The 22,526-nt window shown below is 42.8% G+C and overlaps 2 protein-coding genes across 2 annotated transcripts in view; both read right to left on the minus strand.

Annotated features, from left to right (window-relative positions):
- Positions 1-2,857: 2,857 nt before the first annotated feature.
- Positions 2,858-9,283, minus strand: vps26bl (vacuolar protein sorting 26 homolog B, like). Its single transcript, XM_070843508.1, has 6 exons — positions 8,955-9,283; positions 7,087-7,243; positions 6,343-6,507; positions 6,036-6,211; positions 5,791-5,933; positions 2,858-4,869 (listed from the first exon to the last, which is right to left on the minus strand). Exons 1-6 carry the CDS (start codon positions 9,175-9,177, stop codon positions 4,735-4,737), a joined length of 999 nt encoding a protein of 332 aa, XP_070699609.1. The 5' UTR covers positions 9,178-9,283; the 3' UTR covers positions 2,858-4,734.
- A 7,586-nt stretch (positions 9,284-16,869) lies between these two features.
- Positions 16,870-22,526, minus strand: part of LOC139213080 (junctional adhesion molecule 3B-like) — a 30,800-nt gene continuing 25,143 nt past the window's right edge. The window contains exons 3-9 of the mRNA XM_070843694.1: positions 22,324-22,437; positions 22,075-22,227; positions 21,313-21,515; positions 19,954-20,053; positions 19,714-19,843; positions 19,565-19,619; positions 16,870-18,247 (exon numbers count right to left, since the gene is read on the minus strand). Coding sequence (XP_070699795.1) covers positions 18,212-18,247; positions 19,565-19,619; positions 19,714-19,843; positions 19,954-20,053; positions 21,313-21,515; positions 22,075-22,227; positions 22,324-22,437 — 791 coding nt within the window. The 3' untranslated portion in view covers positions 16,870-18,211. The remainder of the gene's footprint in view (positions 18,248-19,564; positions 19,620-19,713; positions 19,844-19,953; positions 20,054-21,312; positions 21,516-22,074; positions 22,228-22,323; positions 22,438-22,526) is intronic.

Genomic DNA, 22,526 nt, shown 5'->3' on the forward strand with positions numbered 1-22,526 from the left:
TCCCTTCAGAGGATCCAAAAGCAGAACTTAGTCCACCATGTTAGGCTGCCACATGACAGGTAATTACCTTGTTGCCCCCAATTTCACCCTGTCAGTGTCATTCACACATCTCTGCTCTTCACTGTCGCTGCTAACAACTACAAACCTCGCCTCCTGTGTTTTATTACAGTTCAGCCGCTGAATGTGCTCTTCTTTCAGCCAGCACCACTAGAAGCTGATCCTGGATCACACTGTCGATTGAGACAAGCTCTCTGTCTCAATATTTGTCACCTGAAGCTCAAAGGAGGCCGTGTCACAGGCACAGAAGCACATCGGCAACAGCGGAGCTTGAAATCATCATCATTTATATTCAGGAATGTCCACTGAAGTGAAACACTCTATTCATTCAAGAAGTCTTCATTTATCAATGATCTGAAACAGCACCGTACAGAGGAAAGCTCCAAAACACTTTGACATTCATGTTATTGAGGTATCTCCTTTAAATATCACAGCCTCATGTCAGGGCCAGTTCTTGACAGTTGGGGTTGAGTGAATCTATTTGGCTGGTAAAATAGTTCAAGTGTCCGGTGGAGGATCATAAAAATCCCTCACAGTTCCACTGAGACACTGCAGGAGAATCTAAAGAAGCAGGGAGGAAATCTGAACCCGGTCACCCGATCTCATCTCCTCTCAGGCAGATGATCGCAGGCCTGTTTTAGTTCCCTCTGCACCGTGCAGGCTTCTTCGGTGACAGACTGCCTCCGTCTGAGGAGAAAAGTGAAGAACCTTCCTGTCAGCCAGAAGAAAAACATCCATCAGTGACAGAAATGACCTGCAGCCACCAGTCTGATACTGGTCAGTGAAGGACTTCCTCACCTTCACTTCAGCCTGTAGCACAAGAGGCACCATCACCAAAACTCCCCTGCGTCTGCTCTTTTCAAGTCATCCCTCCACGCTGTAACCACATACTGTACATACCCTACACAGGCTTTCATGAACTGCACCACAGTCACATTCATTCTCATATATATAGATATCACACATACAGCCCGTGTTGCACTTAGAATGTCTACAGTTTATTTACACACACATAGAAGACAGACAACCATAGAAGCCGTGGCTGCTAGCTGTCCTCACACTGAGAGAGCAAATCTGACAAACACTTGAATGTTTGACAAAAGGTAGAAGTGGTTTAGTACTCAGAAAAGATCCTTCTAGAACCGCTTTGCTGCCGAGTTGAATCTATTTGAGGGGACAACCTGCTTTGGCAGTTGCTGCGTCTGTCTGGTGAGCGTGGTTGACCATTTTGATGATGTGCGTCATTTTTTGTACCACTGAGCGATAGCTGTAATGGCCTTCTGTGTCCAACACAAAGAATTTCAGGAGAAGTTTCAGTGACAGGTATCCCATTAGATAATAGAATCTTCACTTTGTCTTCAGTCAGAAACATTTTTCTTCAGCCGTGAGGTTTTTATTCAACATGGCAGACATTCTTTCGAGATACGGAGCAGGCACATTCATCACATAATACCACACCACCATCGAATTCCTGTGGAATCTATTCAGCGGCTCGAGTTTCGCTCCCAGTTTCACATGATGAACGAGTCTTTGGAAACTGTTTTGCCTGTCTGCACACTGCATAAAGGCAAAAGATTTCCCTTTTGGAGTGACAACTTTCTGCTTTATTCCTTTTATAAAATAGCTCTGTTTACACTCTTTGTACAGCTTCACATGTAAAGTGCACCTTTAAAGTAATAACTGCAGGTTATCACTTGGTACTAATAAGTAAACAGCCATGATTTGTTACCCTTTAAGTGATGCAGATTATCAATGGCCTCCATTTCCACAAATTATTTAATTCTTTGGTCGGGAAATGTAGTTCAGAGGAATTTGATCCAAACCTGCCCTCTAGTGACACGAAGAGCTCCACACAGTGGAGTGACTGAAAACAAACATGGTGTCTCCAAATTCCATATCAAAGAGGAAATATCAGTAAAAAAACAGAATCTGAGAAGTGAAAGGACTAAACATGTGATCAAACTGTAGCTCTTCACGTAAGCCTTCATAGCCACAGCCGTCTAGTCTGATTCATTCTAGTAAAAATGTAAGAGTGTCTAATAGATTTTAGAGTTAAAATATGCAAAAACATCATGTTAGTGAGACAGAGGTGAGCTTGGCTTACAGACAGTCATCGTGTGTGTTTTAAAGTGGTGACTGAAGCAACAAGAAGAGCACACTGACTTTGTACAAATCAATAATTAAATGCAATAAACAGAGGAGATGAGCTTTTCAGTGACTCCCTTTTAATTCAGAGTAAAACAGGAATATAAAATGATTCAAATAAACATTTATAGACAGGAAGATAAAATATAACCTGAACATAAACAGAAGATACTGTAGGGTTGCATTTACACAGTTCATCATTCTCTGCTGTGGTAATCTCACTTTACTCTATTACAAACAGGGTTGGTTTAGCTACTGTGTGTCTGTACCAGTGCTGGCAAAAATATAAGTCACAGCCACATAACAGAACAAAAAAACAAGTACTGTATAATGTATACTCCAAAGATGCTTTGGGTTTCTTGAATGGTGCTTTTTTGTTCTACAGAAGAATCATTATATGAAAGGAGGTAACGTCCAAAATAAAGGACACCAAGGGTGGCAGGGATATAATGCTCAGTAGCCTCAGGTCTGTACAGCTCAGGGACTGGAAGAACATTTTAGGGGGTGGACAGGGGGCAGGGTTATGTTTTTCCCCTCTATGTTAGTGGTTTGACATTGGGAGGAGAGTGTGATGTCGTTTTTGCAGGGCGAAGGAAGGTTTCAGATCAAACACTAATAACCAGGGTTTTTTTTTTTTGTCTTTTTAAAAAAAAAAAAAAAAAAATCTAAATCTTCTCTACCACCATCAATAGCATGCCAGTCCAAATAAACACGTTCCTTTGACGTGTCCTTTGTTTCAGCAGTTACCTGAACAGCAGTCTGCCCACAGTGGCCATGCTGCTTCAGCACAACATACCAAAAACTGAGCGTGCTGCCAGGAAAAGTACAAAATATGAAAAGGTCTAAACCTTGAATATGATACACAGTGATAGATTTTGTTGCGCAGCTTAAGCTTGTCAAGCAAAAAAGTTGCAGCTAGGGCGATGTAAGGACAACAGGCTGAGTGCTTAAGCTTCAGTGCTTCACCCTCTGTACTCACTAGTGTGCTCCTTTTCAGGATGGAGAAAATGGGTTTTAGAAGAGGAAACTAAATGAAAAAGTAATGGTACAGGAGCTTCCTGATCTACTCTGCCTGCCCACAACAACAAAAAACCTGATTATGCTCATTTAGAAAATACACACAGTTTGGGACTCTTAATTAAATGCTCAGTATGACCGAGTCATTCTTATACATTTATCTTTTCCACAATGACATTGTATGAAGCCACCTTTACACTGAGCCCATCTTTTCACTTCATAAAAATGCCAGTGGATAAAGTGATAAGCAGTCTAAATGGGAACAAAGGGCATAACAGTACACTGTGGCAGATGTTCTCTACTATTGCACTGAAACATTTTGGCAATAAATCCTTAGGCACAAAGCTAGCTAACCACACAGGACCATCAGCCCCCCCACAGCCTGTTAAGAGGCAGGACTCCCAAGCGTTTATGTCCAGTTTGTCACTAAACACAGATGTAATACTGTCTACGCTGAAGTGATGCCCAGGCTTGGTCTGATTTTCACTCTGCCCCTGAACCCTGCCACGAGTCCTTCCAGTGAGCTCATAAACAGCACTGAGAGCAAGAGAAAAGCAGAAGGAGGTCATAGTGCAAATAAGAAAGCAGGGCTTCAAACTATCAGAGACTGGAACCATGATGGAAGAAACATCCCACAGCGCTCACCAGTGCCACGTTTGTTTTAGCAGCAGTGGCAACAGCTGACACCTGGACCACGACTGGTGCATCACACGTGTAAATGCTGGATAAAAATGGAATTCTCTTAAAAATAAATACTCTACAGTCATGCCTATTTCTAATGAGAGCCTTGGAATGTATGAAAATATTTGAAGCATTGTCTTATACAAATATGTAAATGCATTTCCTTTCATTCAGGAGTTTTTAAGTCTTCTACTTCTGTTTATTAAGAGTTGTTGCTCTTTTTTTTTTTTATAATGAAGAGGCAGCAAAATAATCTTGGATGAATTTATGTCACACTGCTTTGAGGAGACAGAGATGAACTGTAAGATCTGTTGTTTACCCACCAACTGTATAACTACAGTTTCAGCACAGCACAATCTTCCAGCCAAGTAAGGAGTTTGAAGGAAAGGACGTGTTAGAAATACACCTGCGGTGGCTCTCTGCCACATAACGTACATTCATACACGCGTGAATTCTAGATATCGGTCAAACGGTATTTGTAAATGATATTTAAGTGCATCTAACAGGTGAAGTTTACCACACTGAACTGTACAATAAATGCCAAAAATTAAGTTAAACACTTAAAAGTCGATTTTGTGCAGTTTTAAGTTAGCCGACACTGTCTGGTCAGTCTTAATGTGGTAAACTCCACCCAGCTGGTACTTCAAGGTGGTTAAACCAAACACTCAGAATTACTCGCAATGAGCAAAAGCCCCACTCACTCGTCCTGAAAAACACTGCAGCGCATTCTGTCTCGATGCAAACAAACGATATTCACATTCAGAATTTGCTGACAATTTCTGCGCTGTGTAGGCTCAGACACTCACTACGTGAGGGGGTAGTGCGAGCTGGGCTTTAGCTCTCTTCCTTGCTGCTCTGGGTCTGCAACCTCTCTGGATTGGAGGAGCCTTCGAAGCGCTGGGAAGCAATGACTGCTTGGTGAGACATACTCTTCCTCACTATGTCACCTTTCCTCCACAGGGTGATCTCCTGCAAAACACCACCATGTGCATCATTAGTCTAATGATGTACAAGTACAGGTATAGGTGGAATATTAAAATTCCTGATGCCCGAATAATAGACACAGATTTACAGCCATGACAGGGGCTGAATGAAAACAATCCTCGTCTTGTGGTCTTGTTTGAGATATTGTTCGATTAAATGTAACTAGAAATCCTCAACAGAATAACTCAGTATACCTGTGTGAGAATGAATAGCTGATCGTGTTGGCCCACAGTAGGCATGGTTATCTTATCCAGCTGCATCTCAACTGCCCAAATGCCTCCATTACAAATTGTCAATAGGTGATAGACTGTTTTTTGTATTATCAATGAATCTACCAATTACTTTCTTGATTAATGGCTTAATCAACTAAAAGTAGAAAAAATGGCAAGTCCTCCTCACAATATCTCAGAGCCCAAGGTAACATCTTCACATGTCTTGTTTTGTCTGACCAACAGTCCCAAAGATCTGAACCCATCACTTGATTATCAAAAAAGTCTCTATTTATTATCATAGGTTATTAAAAACAGTATATTCAGCTGATTAGGGGGACACTCCAACAATTCCATCAATAAAGCTTGGGGATTTAAAAAAACAAACAAACACATAAGATAAGCAGTGGAGGCCCAAATATCCTGACTTTTAGTCTTTATGGATCCTACATTTCCCATAATGCACCTCAACAGTGTCTTTCATTAGATCCCACCTGCCATCTCCAGTTTATAAAGCAGGCTTTCTGCTTTCATTTCAAGTCTCAAAGCTGTAACGGTGCTGGAATTAAACTCTAAATATGTGAGCATCAAGAAAACCAAGTGAACCAGCTGGAGCGGCGACGCTCCTCGTGGAAGTAAACAGATGGACCACAGGTAAGTTCCAGACCAACATGAAGCCATAGTGCAGAAGGTGTACCTGCTGTTTGAAGTAGCGTCTTTCCTCCTCATCGATGAGGACCAGGTTGAGGTAGTAGCGCACTGAAAACTTCTTGTTGATATCCCTCATGGTGGGCGTCATCTCATAGCCTGCTAGAAACAGCCTGATGGGGATGGACTCTCCTGCAGCACATGAAGTCAGGAGAAGCTTTAGTGTGTCACAAATTAACTCAACGGAGACACAGTTCATTATCCAGAAGGAGAGCATAAAAGCCTCATCAGTACCTCTGACCGGTGCACCGTCCATGATTTCGTACTTTGCTATGGTGTCGTTCTCATGGTAAACGTTCGGCCCTGTACCGGTGGTCTCCCGCTTGATGATGTCAATCTCCATATGTCTGATCTTAATCCTCACCAGCAGAAAGTAAATCTTCCCTACAATCACGTCTTTTAGGTGATACCTGTGAGCAAAGACATGATCTGTCAAAACCACACATTGGTTTTCCCCCTCTCTCATGCTTTTATGATGGAAACAGATACAGTGTGCAGGTACAACTCTCATCAAGGTATTTTAGTGCCAAGAAAATCATACTTGGACTTATTGTACTCGAACTCTATGTGTAGACAGTCCTCGATCCCCACTTCCATCTTGATGGAGGAGTTGAGCTCAGGGTAAGTGCTGAGTGTGTGAACCACAATGTCCAGCTCTTTGCTGATGTCATTCAGTCTCCGGCTTACTGTTGCCCTCAGAAAGTAGCTGGAAGAAGAAAAAAAAAGATGAGACAAGGCAACAAGACAGTGACACCATGACCAGTGAGTTGAGCTGTTAGGCTGTTCTGATCAATACGCAACTACCAGAAGTTGCCCAAACATGTCAAACTATTTCTGTGTCATGTTAATATTAGCATTTTAGCAGGCTGCGTGCTAAATGTACCGCTAGTATGTTAATATGCTAACAATAGCATAAAGACGTGAACATGTGCAGAGGTACCGGATGACGAGCTTTCAGTCAGTGCTGTTTGATGTAAACTGACGTGATTTGAAGTGTTGGACAAGTAGAAAACAAAGAAATGATTATATCTTCTAACGAAGTCACAGAACGGGGACAGATCTGCTGCTGTTTCCTCGCCATAGAGTTTGGAAGATGCTGATTGTACAATACATCAAAATCAATAATTAAGGACACTTAATCTGAGTTTGACTTGATGAGACCCTCTGCCTGCCAGCAGGAATGTTGCCATCGTCTATTGTGTACAGTGCTATAAGATACAAGTGTGTGTGGGAACTTTCTATTAACTCTACATTACAGATAATTCCTGCACACAGCACAGCTTACCGTAATTTGACGTTCTGACCGGTGTAAGACTCATAGGGTTTCTCCACGTGTGTGAACTCAAAGTCAAACGTCTGCGATTGTGTGAGCTCCCCTGGCCGAGCCAAGTCTTTCACAAGAGACACAAACTCATGGTGGTTTCCTCTGTCGTAGTACAGCTCTGAAAAAGACATTAATAGCATCAGACAGCTACAGTGGAGCAGTTTTATACAGAGATCTGATAAAGAGCATGTACAAGTGTGTCCCTTCAATGCTAACAGCTGCAAACAGATACGATTTGATGTGATGACAGAAGAAAACTGTAATAGCTTTGTCTTGTGGAAGGAGTGTTTGACTGACGCACCACTAGGCTAGTGGTCTAATGACCGGGCCATCAGAGTTCATCCACTGCAGCTCCAAACAATCTGATGTGATGCAGTCTTTGTGTACACCATCTTTCTTTTTTTTTTTTTAAAACAAGGCCAGCTTTAAGGCTGCCATCTTGCCTTCTATTCTTTCTATCCCTGAACCAACTTCTTCTTTTGAATTTGGAGACAAATGGTGGCGAACAGAAAAAGGGGAAAGGGAGGGGCGCAGCAGTGACGAAAAATATCAAGATGCATTTATGCTTTCAGGGACAGGGAAGGACAAAATAAGAGGAAGTCCCTTACTGTTGGTGCCCTTTAACCAGACTGACTGTCTTTTAATAACTTACAAAAGAAATTAAAATGGAACAGTTTGCATCTTTGAAAGAACACAAACAAGCTGCAGCTGGACTGAAGAGGGGTTATCTATTCTCCATCAGGTGGGCCCTCAGGCTGGCTTTACACAGTACCACCTTTGTGCAATTAGTTGCAGATGTCTAATAGTTTTTTTCCTTTCCTTAATTTATCCTTTAAAGACACACTGTGATTTTGTCGGAGCGTGGAGATTATCAAACGCAATCGCTCTCAACTAAAATATCAGTAGATTTTAGATGGTACAAACTGATTTCCAGTAGAGAAAGAAGTATTCATACCCATGACAGGAATACAACAATGTAAAAATACTCAATTATCAGTAAATGTCCTGCATTCAAAATCTTGTATAAAACATCCAGAATGACTATAAAATGTACTTTAAGTATCAAAAGTCAACGTTACATTTGTCCATAAACTACTGGGCAGGTTCATCTGTGACATTTTGTAGTCACTGTATGTCTTTGTTTCTAAATCTGCAACCACATCTCAGTAAATAAATATAAAAAGTTATTACATCTGATATGTAGTGGGACTGAAGTACAAACACCTCAAATTATAGTAGTTAAGTAGATGTACTTAGTTACATCTCCACACCGATGTATTTCACTTCTGTCCCAGTTTGTTTTGGGGGAAATCGTCATGGTTTGAATCATTTTGTTCAAGTTCAGTTCTCTAACAGCAGCTTTTATTAGCTCCCTGCTAACGTTACCGACGCCACTGCGTGGAATATCAGCCCCACGGTCCGCCGACGACAGCCCTGACGGCCGCTTAGCACGGAGCACACAGACATGCTATGGTGTTATGGAGGACGGCCATAGTCGGCAGCTCGACGTTTCAAAGGACGGGGGTCAAAGGTCAGGGCGGCAGCTGGCCAATGGCTGCTGGGTCAGCTGACGTTAGCTAGCACCCACCTCCGTCACGAGACCTGCTACTTCAAACTGACACTTGTTACGACAGAAGCGTGACAGTGGAGTCTGGAGCCGAGTGTGGGGGCTCCACACGGTACTTATGAGGATAAATGTGATAAAGTGAGCCTGTGGGTGTTCGGCGGTGCAGCCGGAGCCCGTAGCTAGCTCCCCAACACCTCCTCACGGACTTTGGCCACTTCTGTCGGCGGGCTCGCGGTGAAACGCAGGCCCGCCCGCCGCTCACCTATCTGCCCGACAAACTCTATCTTGATGCCGTTGTGCTCCAGCCTCTTTCCCGGGTACTTGAGTGTAACGTTGACTTTGCCAGACACCGTCTCCCCGTCGTAGAAAAGAAAATACTTGTCCTTCCTGCCATCTTCGCTCTTATGCTCTGCCTTCTTTCTCGTCTCGGCGTCATTCAGAACTATATCAATGTCCGCACTTTGACCAAAACCGAAGAAGCTCATCGCTGCTCGTCAGTCCAGCCGAGTGTGTGGACCATGCGGAGGAAGACTCCTGCTCTGACAGCCTCTCTGCACTTTCTGCTCGGTGTCCACAGCAGACAGCTTCCCAGATTATTCACTACTTCGAGTTACAACCGGTCGACTGCGCATGCGTCGACAGTCATGTGAAGGAAAGCTGTTTTTTTTTTTTTTTTTCCCAAACGAGTTTCTTTTTTACATCTATTTTTTTAATTTTCTATGAGCCGTATTGTCCCTAACGCAAACATATATGGTTGCATGTGGCCATTTTGAACATTGGTATCTTCTCTGGGCACAATATGTCTGCACTTTCTGGGCGCAGTATCAACAGGCGGAAGAGGCTACAGACCCTGGCAGGCAGACAGGCAGCAGGCTGTGCAGCCCGGAGTTCAGTCTGGCAGGTGCTCTCATTACCTGTCCAGGTGCTGCACTGCTCTCCAGGTTATGGCCTCCAGAGAGAGATAAGGATTCCTCTTTCTCACATTCTTTCATTGGAAGGATTTTTAGATGCCTGAAAAGGTGAAATGATACAACATCTCACTAAAAAAATCAGGGACAAAGTGTGAAATATTAACCAAAAATCCCTACCTCATTGCTTAAATTATTTTGTGACCCCTTTGATTTATTTTGGGGCCTCATGAGGACTCCCACACAGAGCTACAGACTGCACTATGATGCCTCCTCTTTCTATGAAATGAAAGGAAACACAGAGGACTTCACCCCACGGTGAAATCAGTGTAGCAGACCATGTATCAGTGCACCAGTGCACCAGTGTGCATGTGTAGGGATGCTCCTCTGTGGTTTCTCGTAATGAAGAGAGGACACCAAGATGCATTCAAGAAGTTTATGTAGTTTACGAGCTCGGAGTCTAACATCACAGGCATAGACGAGAGACTAAAGAATACAGAGTAAAGCATCCTCATATATAAGATTCTGCAAGCAATATCTGGTTTCAGGTATGTGAGGGGGCACCCCAAAGATGGACTTGACCTTTCCATGGACCGACCAGTCGTCCAGACAAAGTGGAGTCAGGAAAATAGAGTGCTGACTTAAGGGTGACACACATACCATCTATGGTACATGTTCCTGCAACATGTTACATGAAAAACCTTCTAACAGCATGTGCACCAACAAAGGCAAGACAATAACCAGCTGCAGCTCTGAGACGTTGTCTGCTTTGGGATTTCTTTTGCTCCCTTGTATTTTATCCTCTTGCAAACAAGCACTGCCTCATTTTGTCTGGTTCAAAGTATTATTGCTGTCTATTGAGATATTTATGTAAATGTTATATATGTTATAATAAATAACAATAAATGCCAATAAAGGTTTGCACTATGATGATGTCCACATACACTGCAAAAAGTTATATCACCAATATTCCTTGGCATAAATAAGGAGTTGTGTCAACAAACCAAAAGTAAGTTCAGACAACTACGTTTACTTTGTACAAAACTCCTAGACAGTGTGAAATGTCATGATTACTTACAGTAAATAAATCAATATGTCTTCTATCCAGACTCAGAAAGTCAGTTTGTCATCTAGTCCTCACATCCAGGATTCATCAGCATTAGTTCTTGTCCACTGAACTGATCAAATGTAGTTGTTTAGAATAAACCTTTTTAAACAGTAAGTTTCAAACTTCCAACTAAAGTGAAAAAATAAAGTCTGACATACTTAACCCTTTATAGAGCGCTCATTGAAATACTTAGAAATTCAAAATTTCAATGCTAGACCATTACTGGTGGTTAATACAAGACTTTTTTTCTTTTGTGAGTTTTTTAAAAAAAAATAATGTAATGTTATGGTGAAAATCAAGGTCAATGAAGTTACCATATTTTTTTTCTTGCCAGTCTGTCATGTAGCCTGATTGCTTCTGATTGGTTTGGAGAAATCTTGTAGTTCTACTCATGGTGAGGCAAGGGGCGACATTTTGAGCTCCCACTTAAGTTACCAAATATGGTTCCTTGCCCGATTAAGGGTTAAAGGGAACACCTCGGCAGATGAGTCTAAAGACTTACTAACAGATTCATGTTAGTGAAGTTTGCCTTGAAATCTCTTTCTCAACGTTTTCATTCTCAAAGCGTACAGGAGGTCACATCACATTTGTCTGAGTTTGAATGTGAAATTTGGGCCACAAATGTTCCCCAGTGAGAATGTCCCATTGGCCAGAAGAAATCATCTAAAACTATAGTGGTGTCGGTCTAATGTATTCGCACACATCAAGTGTGGAGGACTCCACACCGCCAGTGCTGCTGGCTGCCAAACACAGCACTTATTGGCTGAGACAATCAGTCTGTAAGGACATCTGTCTCAGTAGTTCTTCTCATGAACTGCTCAGACAGACTGGAGCCAGTGGCCTCCTGCCTGATCCTGTCGTACTGTGTGTCTGCTGGGCCTCTTCTGAAGCTTTCAAACAGAAACTTTGAGTAGCACAGAACAAACTGGAGGACCAAGCACGTCATATTCACCAACGTGTTCCATAGTCCATCATGCATCAATAAAACGATACACAGCGGGAAATGGACCAGGGAGCTTGAAGCTGTGCACGACCATGACCGGTGTGTGTCTAAACAGACGCCGGGAGTCACACACTCAGTTTAAGGCATGTTGGAATTGTCACGGTAACAATAAATGCATCTGTGTATCATCATTAACAGTCAGTCTTTTATTTTGTCCCCTGGCGTCCACAGCAGCTGCAGCTTTGACTCACAGTCTCTGCAGCAGGTGGAAGAAGAGAAGGAGGTCTGTGGTGGCAGCGCTCCACCACTAGAGGGCAGAGGTGCACAACAGCAGGAGACACATCTGCAGCCAAGAAGATTTTTCCATCATGTTACATTTCTCCGCCAAAATAAATCACCTCCTACATTATAAGCACATGTTGTTGTTGTTTTTTACCCCAGATTTTAATTCTTGATGGGATAGGAAAGCTGCTGAAAAGCTCCTGAAGCCTTAAAAAGGTTTCCACTGACACTGAGAGCAGTGTTGGTATTTTTATACAACACTGTCCAGTCAACATCACTTTTTAATGACGATCAGATATCAGCTAAATATGCCAGTAAGACACTGACACATCCATAGCAGTAATTATGTGAAGTATTGTATGTGTGTGTGTGTGTGTGTGTGTGAGAGAGACTTCAACACATTACAAGGATCCTCTAGGAACAGACTTTTAAATGTGTAATTAGTTCTGGTTACTTATGAATAAAGACTACAGTGATGCTGCTTTCGTAAATAGTTTCATGATCGAACTTGACAACAGTTAAATGCCCCCCCCCCCGGGGGGGCTTCCATGTAGCAGGAACTGAGATGTAACAAGGTCCTTTCATAACAATGACTCACTCCTGAGACAGTGAAAGAAAAGTCTTAAATTGTCCCTCAGCGGCCTGCCTGGACATCTGAGTGTCATGTGGCCAAATTCTCCGACTCCTTCTCATGTTTGGACAAACAACTTCAAAGTTTTAACAAGCAGAGCCCTTCTAGCTGTCCTGAAATGGCTGAAACCAATTATTCATGGGGGGGTTGAGAGCAGTAGGTGCAGCTGTAGCCCCGCGCTGATACAGACAAATATCTTGTCACTAGTGTGTCACTTCATCACGTCATGCTGTGGTATTTTCTAAATAGGCTACATCCTTCTGTCAAGTATGATTTTCTCCCGTCTGTTTTCCTCCTCACTGCTCAGAACACACTTGTGTTTGCGGCTCCGTCTCTGTTTCTTCACTGCAGCCAAACAACTGACAGGAAACCTGGTCTGGATCAGTGACGTCTGCTGATATCAGAATGAGACGAATCAATCAAAGCTGCTGAAAATACACATCCAGTTTTAGTCACTCGTGGTGCCAAACGTGATGAGTGAAATATGAAGGACAGTCTTCTCGCTGTAACTTTCTAGAACATCCCAAGTAGGAAACAGTGCGCTGTGTCCTGCAAACTCCTGTAAATTTATAGTATTTAGAACTTTTACTTTGAAAACTATCTGCCTTGATGTGGTTTGAATCTCCCTCTTTGTAAACCTCCTGATGGCCAGTTTGAACGGTTCTATGTGACAATATCACAGAGTGGATCCCTACAGAGACAGACCAGTAGATCCTTTTTGTTTAACCACAGACAACCGTTTATATCGCTCTCTTCAAAGCCACCAGACTCCATTGACAAAAGCAGTAATTTTACCTGACAGAACACAGAGGTAGGTTGCTGGTCTTCCCTGTAATGCTGTCAGACACTTAGAATAACAATCTGAGCCTGTCAGTACAAAGTTATCTTTAAAGGCACAATGCACAAAGAAATACTTTTGTATTAAGACAATACATGTAGCCAGAGTTGTAATGTGTGATGTCAAATTCGGATCAGGTCAAAACATAAAGTTGCTCCAACGGGTGAAATTCAACATGAACTTGAACATGAACATGAGGGCGTGTGAGCCCGATCAGCTGGGGCTCAGTGGAACTGCTCAGACCTCTGACTTACCAGCTTCTGTCAATCCTACGAACACGGCATAGTGTGATCAAAGTACAGGAGGAAGTGTTCATGGGAGTCTGGATATTCAGGTGTCCAGTTTTCAGCTTGAATTTTGGCCTGAACGATCAAATTTGAGCAGCTCCTGATTTGCCTCGATTTCTTTAAGCTTGGCACCTTAAATGTGTGAACCCTAAAACACACTTAAGTTCAACTTTTTGAGACTGCACCACTCGAAACGGCTCTCTGGAGATAAAGAGCAAGAGACAAACTTCATCATCATCCATCCAGAGATGCTTTCAAAGTAAAATTTCTCCACGGTATTAATTCAGTGGTATTTAAATGTCAACATTAAAGGCACCCTGTGGAGTTTTCTGTTACACATGCAGAAAACATTTGCAAAGCTGATTTAATTGTAAAAACAGGTTCATTGTTTATATTTGCTGGCTGCCAATCTTTTTCTTCACTGCCTTTCTTTGGCACATTGTTAATCTTCTTTGTGTGTTACTGCCACCAACTGTCGATCAGTGGAACAGCACAACACCTTCAGCAGGGACGTCCTGGTGTGCCACAGGTCTCAAACACACACACACACACGTTTTGCTTGTAAAACACCACTTGGAACACTTTCATGTTGAGAATATAGCAAAAAGACAGAAGAGGATTCATCCTTAGAGATGAACTCTACTGTGTGGCAGTAAGTGATGGTAAGTCACGGGCAGCAGAGACCAGCAGGACTAACCACAGGTCTGACTGGAGTGTGAGAAACTCCCTCGCCTCACCTTCAGAGGAGCCGCAGCTACAGTGACTCAGCCTTCAAAACCGCTCTGTTCAGCAACTGGAACACTGTCTTGTCTGAAAATGTCCTTCATTTATTGATAATCTGAGATGATTCATCAGGGTCACAGTCAGAAAGGTGTTTTTAAATCCCACGTTGAACCAAATCGAGGAGCCAAGTTTTAAAAGATTTTTCTATGAATTAAATAAAAGTGTCCATTGGCTCTGCTGCAAACTACAATATATCATCCCTGCTGAGCTCATTGATTCTAATGCTCTTTATCTAAGAAGTAGGCGCCAGTTGGCACAGTCACCAGAGAGGAACAAGAAAGCTGTTTTCAGTGTAGAAAGAGGAAATGGCTTAATAGATTATGGCTTTTGATCAACAAAGATGGGTGGGACATTTGATGGACTTTCATAGTGAACAGGATTTCTGTGAACAGTGGGGGGGGGGCGCAGTGGGCAGCAGAGAGAATATGAGATGATGACAGATGCAGAATCCTCACTTTACACACACACACACACACACACACACACACACCAGAAATGAAAGCAAACACCAACGTCTCCAGTAATATTAGATGTGAGTTTTATTAATCACAAATAGAGTGGTTCTAAAATGAACAAAAACAACCCCAGCAGGCCCCAGAAGGACATTCTACTGTATGTGAGTTTGGTTCAGAATCATGTTTTCCTACATGATGCACCAGTCCTCAGTCAGTAACACGTTACCAGTGCTGGACTAGTGGAGCGCTGCTGTCCTGGAGTTGAAAGACAATGGTGAGTTACCTTGGCTTTACCTTTCCCCTCACACAGAACACACACTGGAAGCCATCTCACTGTGGTGTAACTGATGTAAACAAGCTCTCACTGTGGTGTAAATATAGTCCCCATCACTGCTGCCTTATAACATCCAGCCACATCACACACAGACTGGCTGAGGACTGCCTCTGGGCTGAGCGGGGGCCGACATGTAGCTGCTGTACGTGAATTCCTGTTTGTTGTTCTGTGGCTGACACACTGCATGAACTGCTTCAGAAAACGCTCAGACTGCCTGAATGGTTGGGAGCTCCATTAGGGCTGCACGACACTTTCAGGAACGCAGAGTCGCCTCGCGGTTTGAACGCTGGGTTCATTTCTGAAAGCAGCGAAGCAGCAGAAGGTCTCTAACTCTAACTTCCTGGCTGTGGGTGTTATAACTGAACAACAGCCCTCGGTCAGCCGGGACAATGTGTCTCTTTAAATGTGTTCTAGACCCACAGCTCATATAGAAACGTCCCTGCTTTGGGAGCCCATCTTTTTCTTTTGCCTAATAGTGCTATGTGTCTTTACCAAAAATAATTCCCACTATATTTAGGCACTAATATAATTCTATTTCTACTTCAACATGTCTACACCTTCAAATCTATGAAAAAGCTATTTACAAATTTGCAGATACGTATGTTAGGAGGGGAAGGGGAAACTGGCGGTGATATCATTCCTCTCAAACGCCGTGCTTGTGGCTGAACAACACGAAGCCTCCTACAGCGTCCGTGTGGGGGAGAGCGTGGCCGTAGGGAAACTGGACTACTTTTAAGGAGGAAGGCACTTAAGAGGAATGAAAGTCGTACAAACGAGGGGGGAAATGTCGGTATGCAGGTGTGTGACAGCTGTGTGACTTGTATCTCACGCGTAAATGACCTGTAACAGGATTGATTTGTGAACATAATGGGGTTAATAGTACACTTAGAGATGTTTTCTCTTGGTTCCTTAATGCAACACGTTAACTTGGAAAAAGACTGAGCAGTGTAGACAACTTCCTATGTGCAAATGTTGGGCAGATCGTCTCTACCATGACTGATATTCAGCTACCATTTTACCACACCTGCCCTTTAAAAACAGCTGAACAAGAGGTTCATACGGGCCGCATGGAAGCTACAGCAGCACTGACAGATATCAGGTGTTTTATCTGGTTTGGGATGTTCTGGGTGCCTTTTAAAACTGACACAGAGCTGGAGTCATGACTGAATCTTCCACGCTACTGTTTAGAAGCTCTTATGTGTAATGGTGTAGTAAGGCCACTGGGTAAAAAAAACATGGAGCCTGACTTTGAAAGAAGAGGTTGATCCAACTTTGCAAAGTGATTCAGGGTTTTTTCTCAGAATACTAACCCCCCAGCTCTGTAACTGCATTTTTTTATACCAACAACGGCCCCAATACTCCGCCGTGCTTGTTCTCGTGTTAGGAATGATGTGATAAAATGTTACCTTTTCTCAGTCTTAGAAATGGAAAGAGTTTCATGTCGCCTCAAATAGGAAATCTTTACATTTTTCACCACTTTACATAATCTTGAGAGAGAGAGAGAAAAGAACAAATATCTATATACAATCAGTACAACGGTTAACCCTCCAGACCCCCGCTGTGCCACCAGAACTTCAGCTTTGCTCAGAGGAATGAGTTCAATGTGAGCTTCAACATGATTTTTCTTTTTCATCTAAAACATTTAGTCACAACTGAAGGTTACCAGCGTTAGATGAGGTCTGCTGTCTGATCAGCACAGGTATCAGCCAGGATCCCCGTCAGAGGTGGTGTACTGTGATGACTGTGATCTGCCTGACTGTATTATGTTCGATGGACATGGGCTATTCTCACTGATGCTGTTGGTACCTTTAGTAGATTAAAAATGGGTGACTCAGTAGTCCTGATAGGAGGTTTCAGCTATCACTCGCGGTGACAGAAAGGTCTTTGTTCTCTGTATCAGGCATACCATGTACAGTTTCCACAGTTTTTTTTAGGTCTGGAAGGTTAACTTAGAAACCCTGTCTTACTGTTATCATTACTGTTGTTTTTCTCATTATTATAGTGTAATACTGAACATACGTATGACAGCAAAACTCTATCCTGGACAGTTAACTCAATATATACAAGATTAAACAGCAAGCATAGAAGGACACTTAAAATGAAGAAAATGCAGCACTGATTGTGTACAGTGTTTCACAGCATTTGACTGGCACTCTTCAACGCCTCTTACAAAGACTATCTACAAACATGAACATGGAAGTCTCTCACAACAGAAAGTGGGCACTCCAGCAGAGAAATTAAATATGTAAGACCGCCGATCAAGAGCCACATCTTGATATGCTAACACAAGTCATTTTTCATTTGTCTTTCTTTCTCCCCATTGCAAGGTGTAGCTTACAGCCCGATGCAAAGTGGTTAAAGTGTTACATCTGTTTATCCACAACCAAATAAAATAATAAAAAAACACATGTTAGTATTTTACAAATATTTAAAAAAGTAAACCTTTATCTATAGGCATTTTAAAATATATTCCATCAAAAATAGTCTGACAAATTTCAACAGTAGAAAAGAAATGTTATACAAATGACTGAAGGTTTGAAGCTAAATGTTTCCAGTAGAAAGGTGTGATGATAGACTGACTGGAGGAAAGAGATTCCTCCTTTTCTACCAGGCGGATCAAAGAAAGGTCTCATTTTCTCCACCTCCACTGGTGTTTAAAACCATGCAATAACTGTAACGTAACAACTCCAGAATTTAGCAAAAAGAATTGGTTGGTGGTGATAAAGTAGACGAATGAATCTCTGTCCCTACGTGTGTGATCGTTTTACATGTTGTCGTCCTGTGGAATCTTGTCACCTTTGGCAAACTCGAGTAGTTGGATTTCAGTCATGCTGAGAGCTCAGAGCATCGACTGGGACTGTGTGCAGCTCCGTGGTCAGACAGCGTGGAGCGCAGTCCCACACGTCATGTCTCGCGCTCAGCACAATGCCCCTCATCATCCTCGCTCTCTTCAGATCACGAATGACGACTTGTGTCGGAAATCCCCCTGCAGAGAGCACACAGCCAGAGAGAGCCATGGTTAAGGATTCATAACAGCAGCTTCTACGGTGACACACGTCTTTCTTCAACTGACCTCCCACACATGAACGAACGAGCTAGGAGCCACACCAGGGGTCCCATTCTACCTGTGCGAAGATTTATCTCTAAAACTCTGTGGTGGAAAGTAACTAAGTACATTTAATAAAGTACTGTACTTAGATCTTTGAGGTACTTTACTACGTCAGGTACGTTACTATGTTACTATTTCCATTTTATACTTAATACTTTTACTCGACTACATTGCGGAGTGAGTTGTAGTACGTTTTACTTCACTACATTTATCTGACAGCTTTAGTTATTTCACATGAAGATTTTACAAACAAAACATGTCATCAGTTTTCAAAGTATGATGTTCATCCAACAGTATTTAAAGTAGCTGAATGAGCTCCCTCTCAGACATCTGTAAGACTAAAGTGTTAAAGTAACAACATTATAATATGATTAATATAATAACCATAGAATAATATAACTCTCTGAAAGGGACTTTTACTTCAATATTTGCAGTACATTTTGCTGTTCATCCTTTATTATCATTACTTAGTGAAACCTTGAATTCAGGATTGTATTTCTATATTGTTGTACTGGTATTTTTACTGAAGTAAAAGAGATGAGTGTGTCATCCACCACCTCACCTGCAAGGCTTTCCCAACCCTGCCAGAGCATCTTTCACTATGCATAACTGCTTACTTACAGCACTCATTAATCCATCACGTGGACCTGTATATGCTTAACACGCACATTATTATTAGATGTCAGGAAATACTAATCAGTGATTGATTCATCACACAGGATCACATGAAGAGAGGATGAACACATGGGAGTACAACGATGCCTCCGATTAAAAAATGATCAAAGTGATCCCACTAAATCCAAATGAAGCGTATAAATGCTGCTGTGACTGACATGTTACAAACTGCTTAGTGGACTCAGTTGACTGTATTATTGTTCAGATTCAGGCTAAGACGGACATGTGTACACTGCTCTGAGGTGTGTGTGTGAGCTCGCCTCCCGTGTGCCTTTCAGGGGGGGTGGAGTGTGCTTGGTTTTTGTGCCTCACTCATCCATCCGGCCCCTGGTGTCTGGAAGATGCAGACCAGGTGTGTCTCAGTAAAGGAGCACACAGACGGCTCTGCATGTTTCAGCTCATTAACCGTCATGTGCACACTTTGCATTACTGCTGACTACAGTGTAGTTTTACATGATTGTCCTTCACCGGTTTTACTATCAACTAGATTCTCTTTTAATAGCATCATTGACAACGAACCTCATCCTCTGTCCTGACGTAGTCCACTCCGTCTCCTTTGGCTGGAACTTTGTAACTGTAAACACAAAGCACATTACGGTTTCATGGAATATGAAGTAGGAACACGTGTTTGTTGATCATGTGAATGGGAGAACGTCTTCATGTCTTACTTGTTCCCCGTCTGTTTTTGGCTGGAGAAGAAGCCTCGCTTGTATGCACAGCAGATCCCTGCCGTTATACATAAGAGCACTATGACCACCACCAGCACTCCCAGTACGATCCCAACAACATCAATGTCATCTGTGGAGTTTAAGTAAGAAAGAGGAAATGAAACAGCGAGGCACAGGTTTCAGTACTGATTAAGCTTTTCTTCAGCCTGTAGGATGGACATTTGCCTCTGACACACTTACAGACTTCCATCTGCTGGGCTGGACAGTCACTGTATCCTGCATCGTTCTTCGCTCGGCAAAAGTACTCGCCTGCATCCTCTTTTCTGACTGCGATGAACTTCTGCATCGGACAAATCACAAACACACATCTGATAAATTGCGAGCCGTGATCTAATGCTCTTTGTTTGTGATTTGATTTGAAGTCAGTATCAGGTCACAGAGGCAGGATGTAGGCGCAGTCAGCGTGGGGGGAAGTAACAGTATTGATAGGAAATAACAGTTCTGACAGTTTACATTCTTTTTGGTAACAGACTAAATGTCCTCACCATGTCAGGGGAAGTTAAATCTGAAAATGAAACACAGCTGGACCTGCGCTCTGCCCTCTGTTTCTGATAAATGAGAGCTACATGAACCACCTGAGTGGTCAGAGATGTTCTTCGCTCGTATCAGATGAAACCCTCTTGGATTCACTGAAGAGTCAGAAGAACACACACAGCTTAACTTTACACAGTACGTAAAAATGAACCCACGGTCGAGGTGCCGTCTGTCTTTAAGGCAACATACCAGAGAAGCTTGTGGTGCTATATTACATCTGCCTTTTAGAAACGACGTAAAACTGTGGCCAGTCTGCGCATTTGACCTCACTCCATGCACTATTATGTTTTATCAGAAATGTTTAGAAAATAGCAGGAATGGTGGATGTATAAAGAACATTAGGATTCAAACAAGTTTTCTAAAATATTTAGAATGAATGAATTTGTTTTTGTTGTTATTTTCCTTTTGGTCGTATATTCAATTGTGTTTTTTACACAATTGAATATACGAGAAATATATAAATGTTGTAAAACTGTGACCTGAAACAAAATTGTAATAAATTGAACAAATTCCACAAATTGCATGTGGGTTGTTGTTGTGGCTTTATTTCCTCACATGGGAGTAGTATAGGGGAGTGATAGCTGAACCGTCTAAAAATAACAGCCAAAACAAGATAAGTACAGAAGAAAAACCTCAGCTATGGTTTTACAGCTATGACTTTGGCCTCCGATCGTCTGCTCCTTTGAGCTCGCAAAACACGCACTGGAGTTTGCACATAAAGACAAACACTGTAGAATGTTTGGTGTGTCACATCTTAGAGGCCGACATGAAGGCTGACAGGAGAGCGTTGGAGGCGAGACGCCGAGCTGATCAAGCTGTGCTGGAAAGCAGGCGAGAATTGAGGAATGTGCAAACGAGGACAGCAGATTCCCCTCGTGGCTCAAGCCCTCTCGCACCATCAACTGTCTCCCCAAAATATCTGCCCCCACCCCTGGGCGTCAGGCCACTGTCCCCGCCGCCCCGCCCTTGCCGCTCATGCATGTCCTTGTCCAAACACATACTGACCAGAGTTCCTGTTTCTGCGCTGAGCATGTACGAGGAGTTGAAAAACTTGAGGCTGGTCTTTGGGTCGTCGGGAATCTCCTCCCTGTTCTTGAACCACTGGTACTGAGACTTGGGGAAGCCCTCCTCCTCCAGGCAGCTCAGCTCTGCTGACTTCCCAAAAGGCACTGATTTTGGGACGCTGCATTTTGGCACCACCGGCTTTACTGTGGCGACATAAAACACGTGGTCATGTTCTTCATGGGGAGGTACAGCTCACGTGAGTTTCTATGTTCTATAAGCATCACAGGGATAAACACACGGACACATCCTTTCACGATGCTGCTGGGTCTATGAGTGACTTTGACGCTTTAAAAAACAATGCCTCCCTGACCACTTATGGCTCCCCGGTCTGACACCATCGTCAGGACCGGACGGGTACACGATTTTTGCCCCGTGCCAGAAAACGCCACCAAAACACGCAGCGCTTTCTTTAGCACTGCGATTCAGAGCAGATGCAGTTTCAGACGTTTCCTCTTATAGCACAGAACACGCCTTTGCAGCTGGGCAGGTCTGCTCATAACACATCCTCGTATGTATGCCAAAGGGTTGGTGCGACCTACAACACGGTTTCATCTTACAGCATCTAAAGTGTAAATCACTAAGCAAGGTCTCTCTTAAGGGCACAATAGTGACCTGTTTTCTGCATTTTGGAGAATCTTTATCTTATTTGCATATATCTGTCTCATATACAGATTCATGGATGACGTGGGTAAGTCAAAGTACCTCTTACAACGAGATTAATCACAATCTCATCAAATGACTTCTGGTCATCTGCGGCGGTGACTTCACAGCGATATTTGGCCGTGTCCGACCTTGTGGCGTTGGTTATCAGTAATGTGGCAGGTTCTCTGATCACTGCTCTGTTCTCCAGGTCACCTGTCGGAAAGAAAACGTGTCCAACACCGTCAGCGATGAATGCATCAGCTGCACAGAATGGAGTGACTTGACTTGTTGGTGCATTTTTTACGTTACCTGAAATCTTCTTGTCAAAGTACACATAGCTCGGCCCCTCGTTTGTTATCTTCTTCCACTCAATTCTGGGATTGGTTGTAGAAATGGACTCGATCAAACATGATAACTCGATTTCTGCAGGACAGAGAAAAAGGGAGTGATGTGACTGATGGGAAAAAGACTGTTTTTGCCTCTCCTGTAGGGTTATTTGTTCGTTAGCTCTT

Source organism: Pempheris klunzingeri, chromosome 14 (assembly GCF_042242105.1).
Source record: "Pempheris klunzingeri isolate RE-2024b chromosome 14, fPemKlu1.hap1, whole genome shotgun sequence".
NCBI lineage: Eukaryota > Metazoa > Chordata > Actinopteri > Acropomatiformes > Pempheridae > Pempheris > Pempheris klunzingeri.

Coding starts and splice junctions, on each gene's coding strand:
- vps26bl (XM_070843508.1), bottom strand. CDS start 9,177: ATGAGCTTCTTCGGTTTTGGTCAAAGTGCGGACATTGATATAGTTCTG. Junction 7,244..8,954: donor AGAGTTTGTCGGGCAGATAG/GTGAGCGGCGGG, acceptor TGTCTTTTTCAG/AGCTGTACTACGACAGAGGA. Junction 6,508..7,086: donor GGTCAGAACGTCAAATTACG/GTAAGCTGTGCT, acceptor TTCTTCTTCCAG/CTACTTTCTGAGGGCAACAG.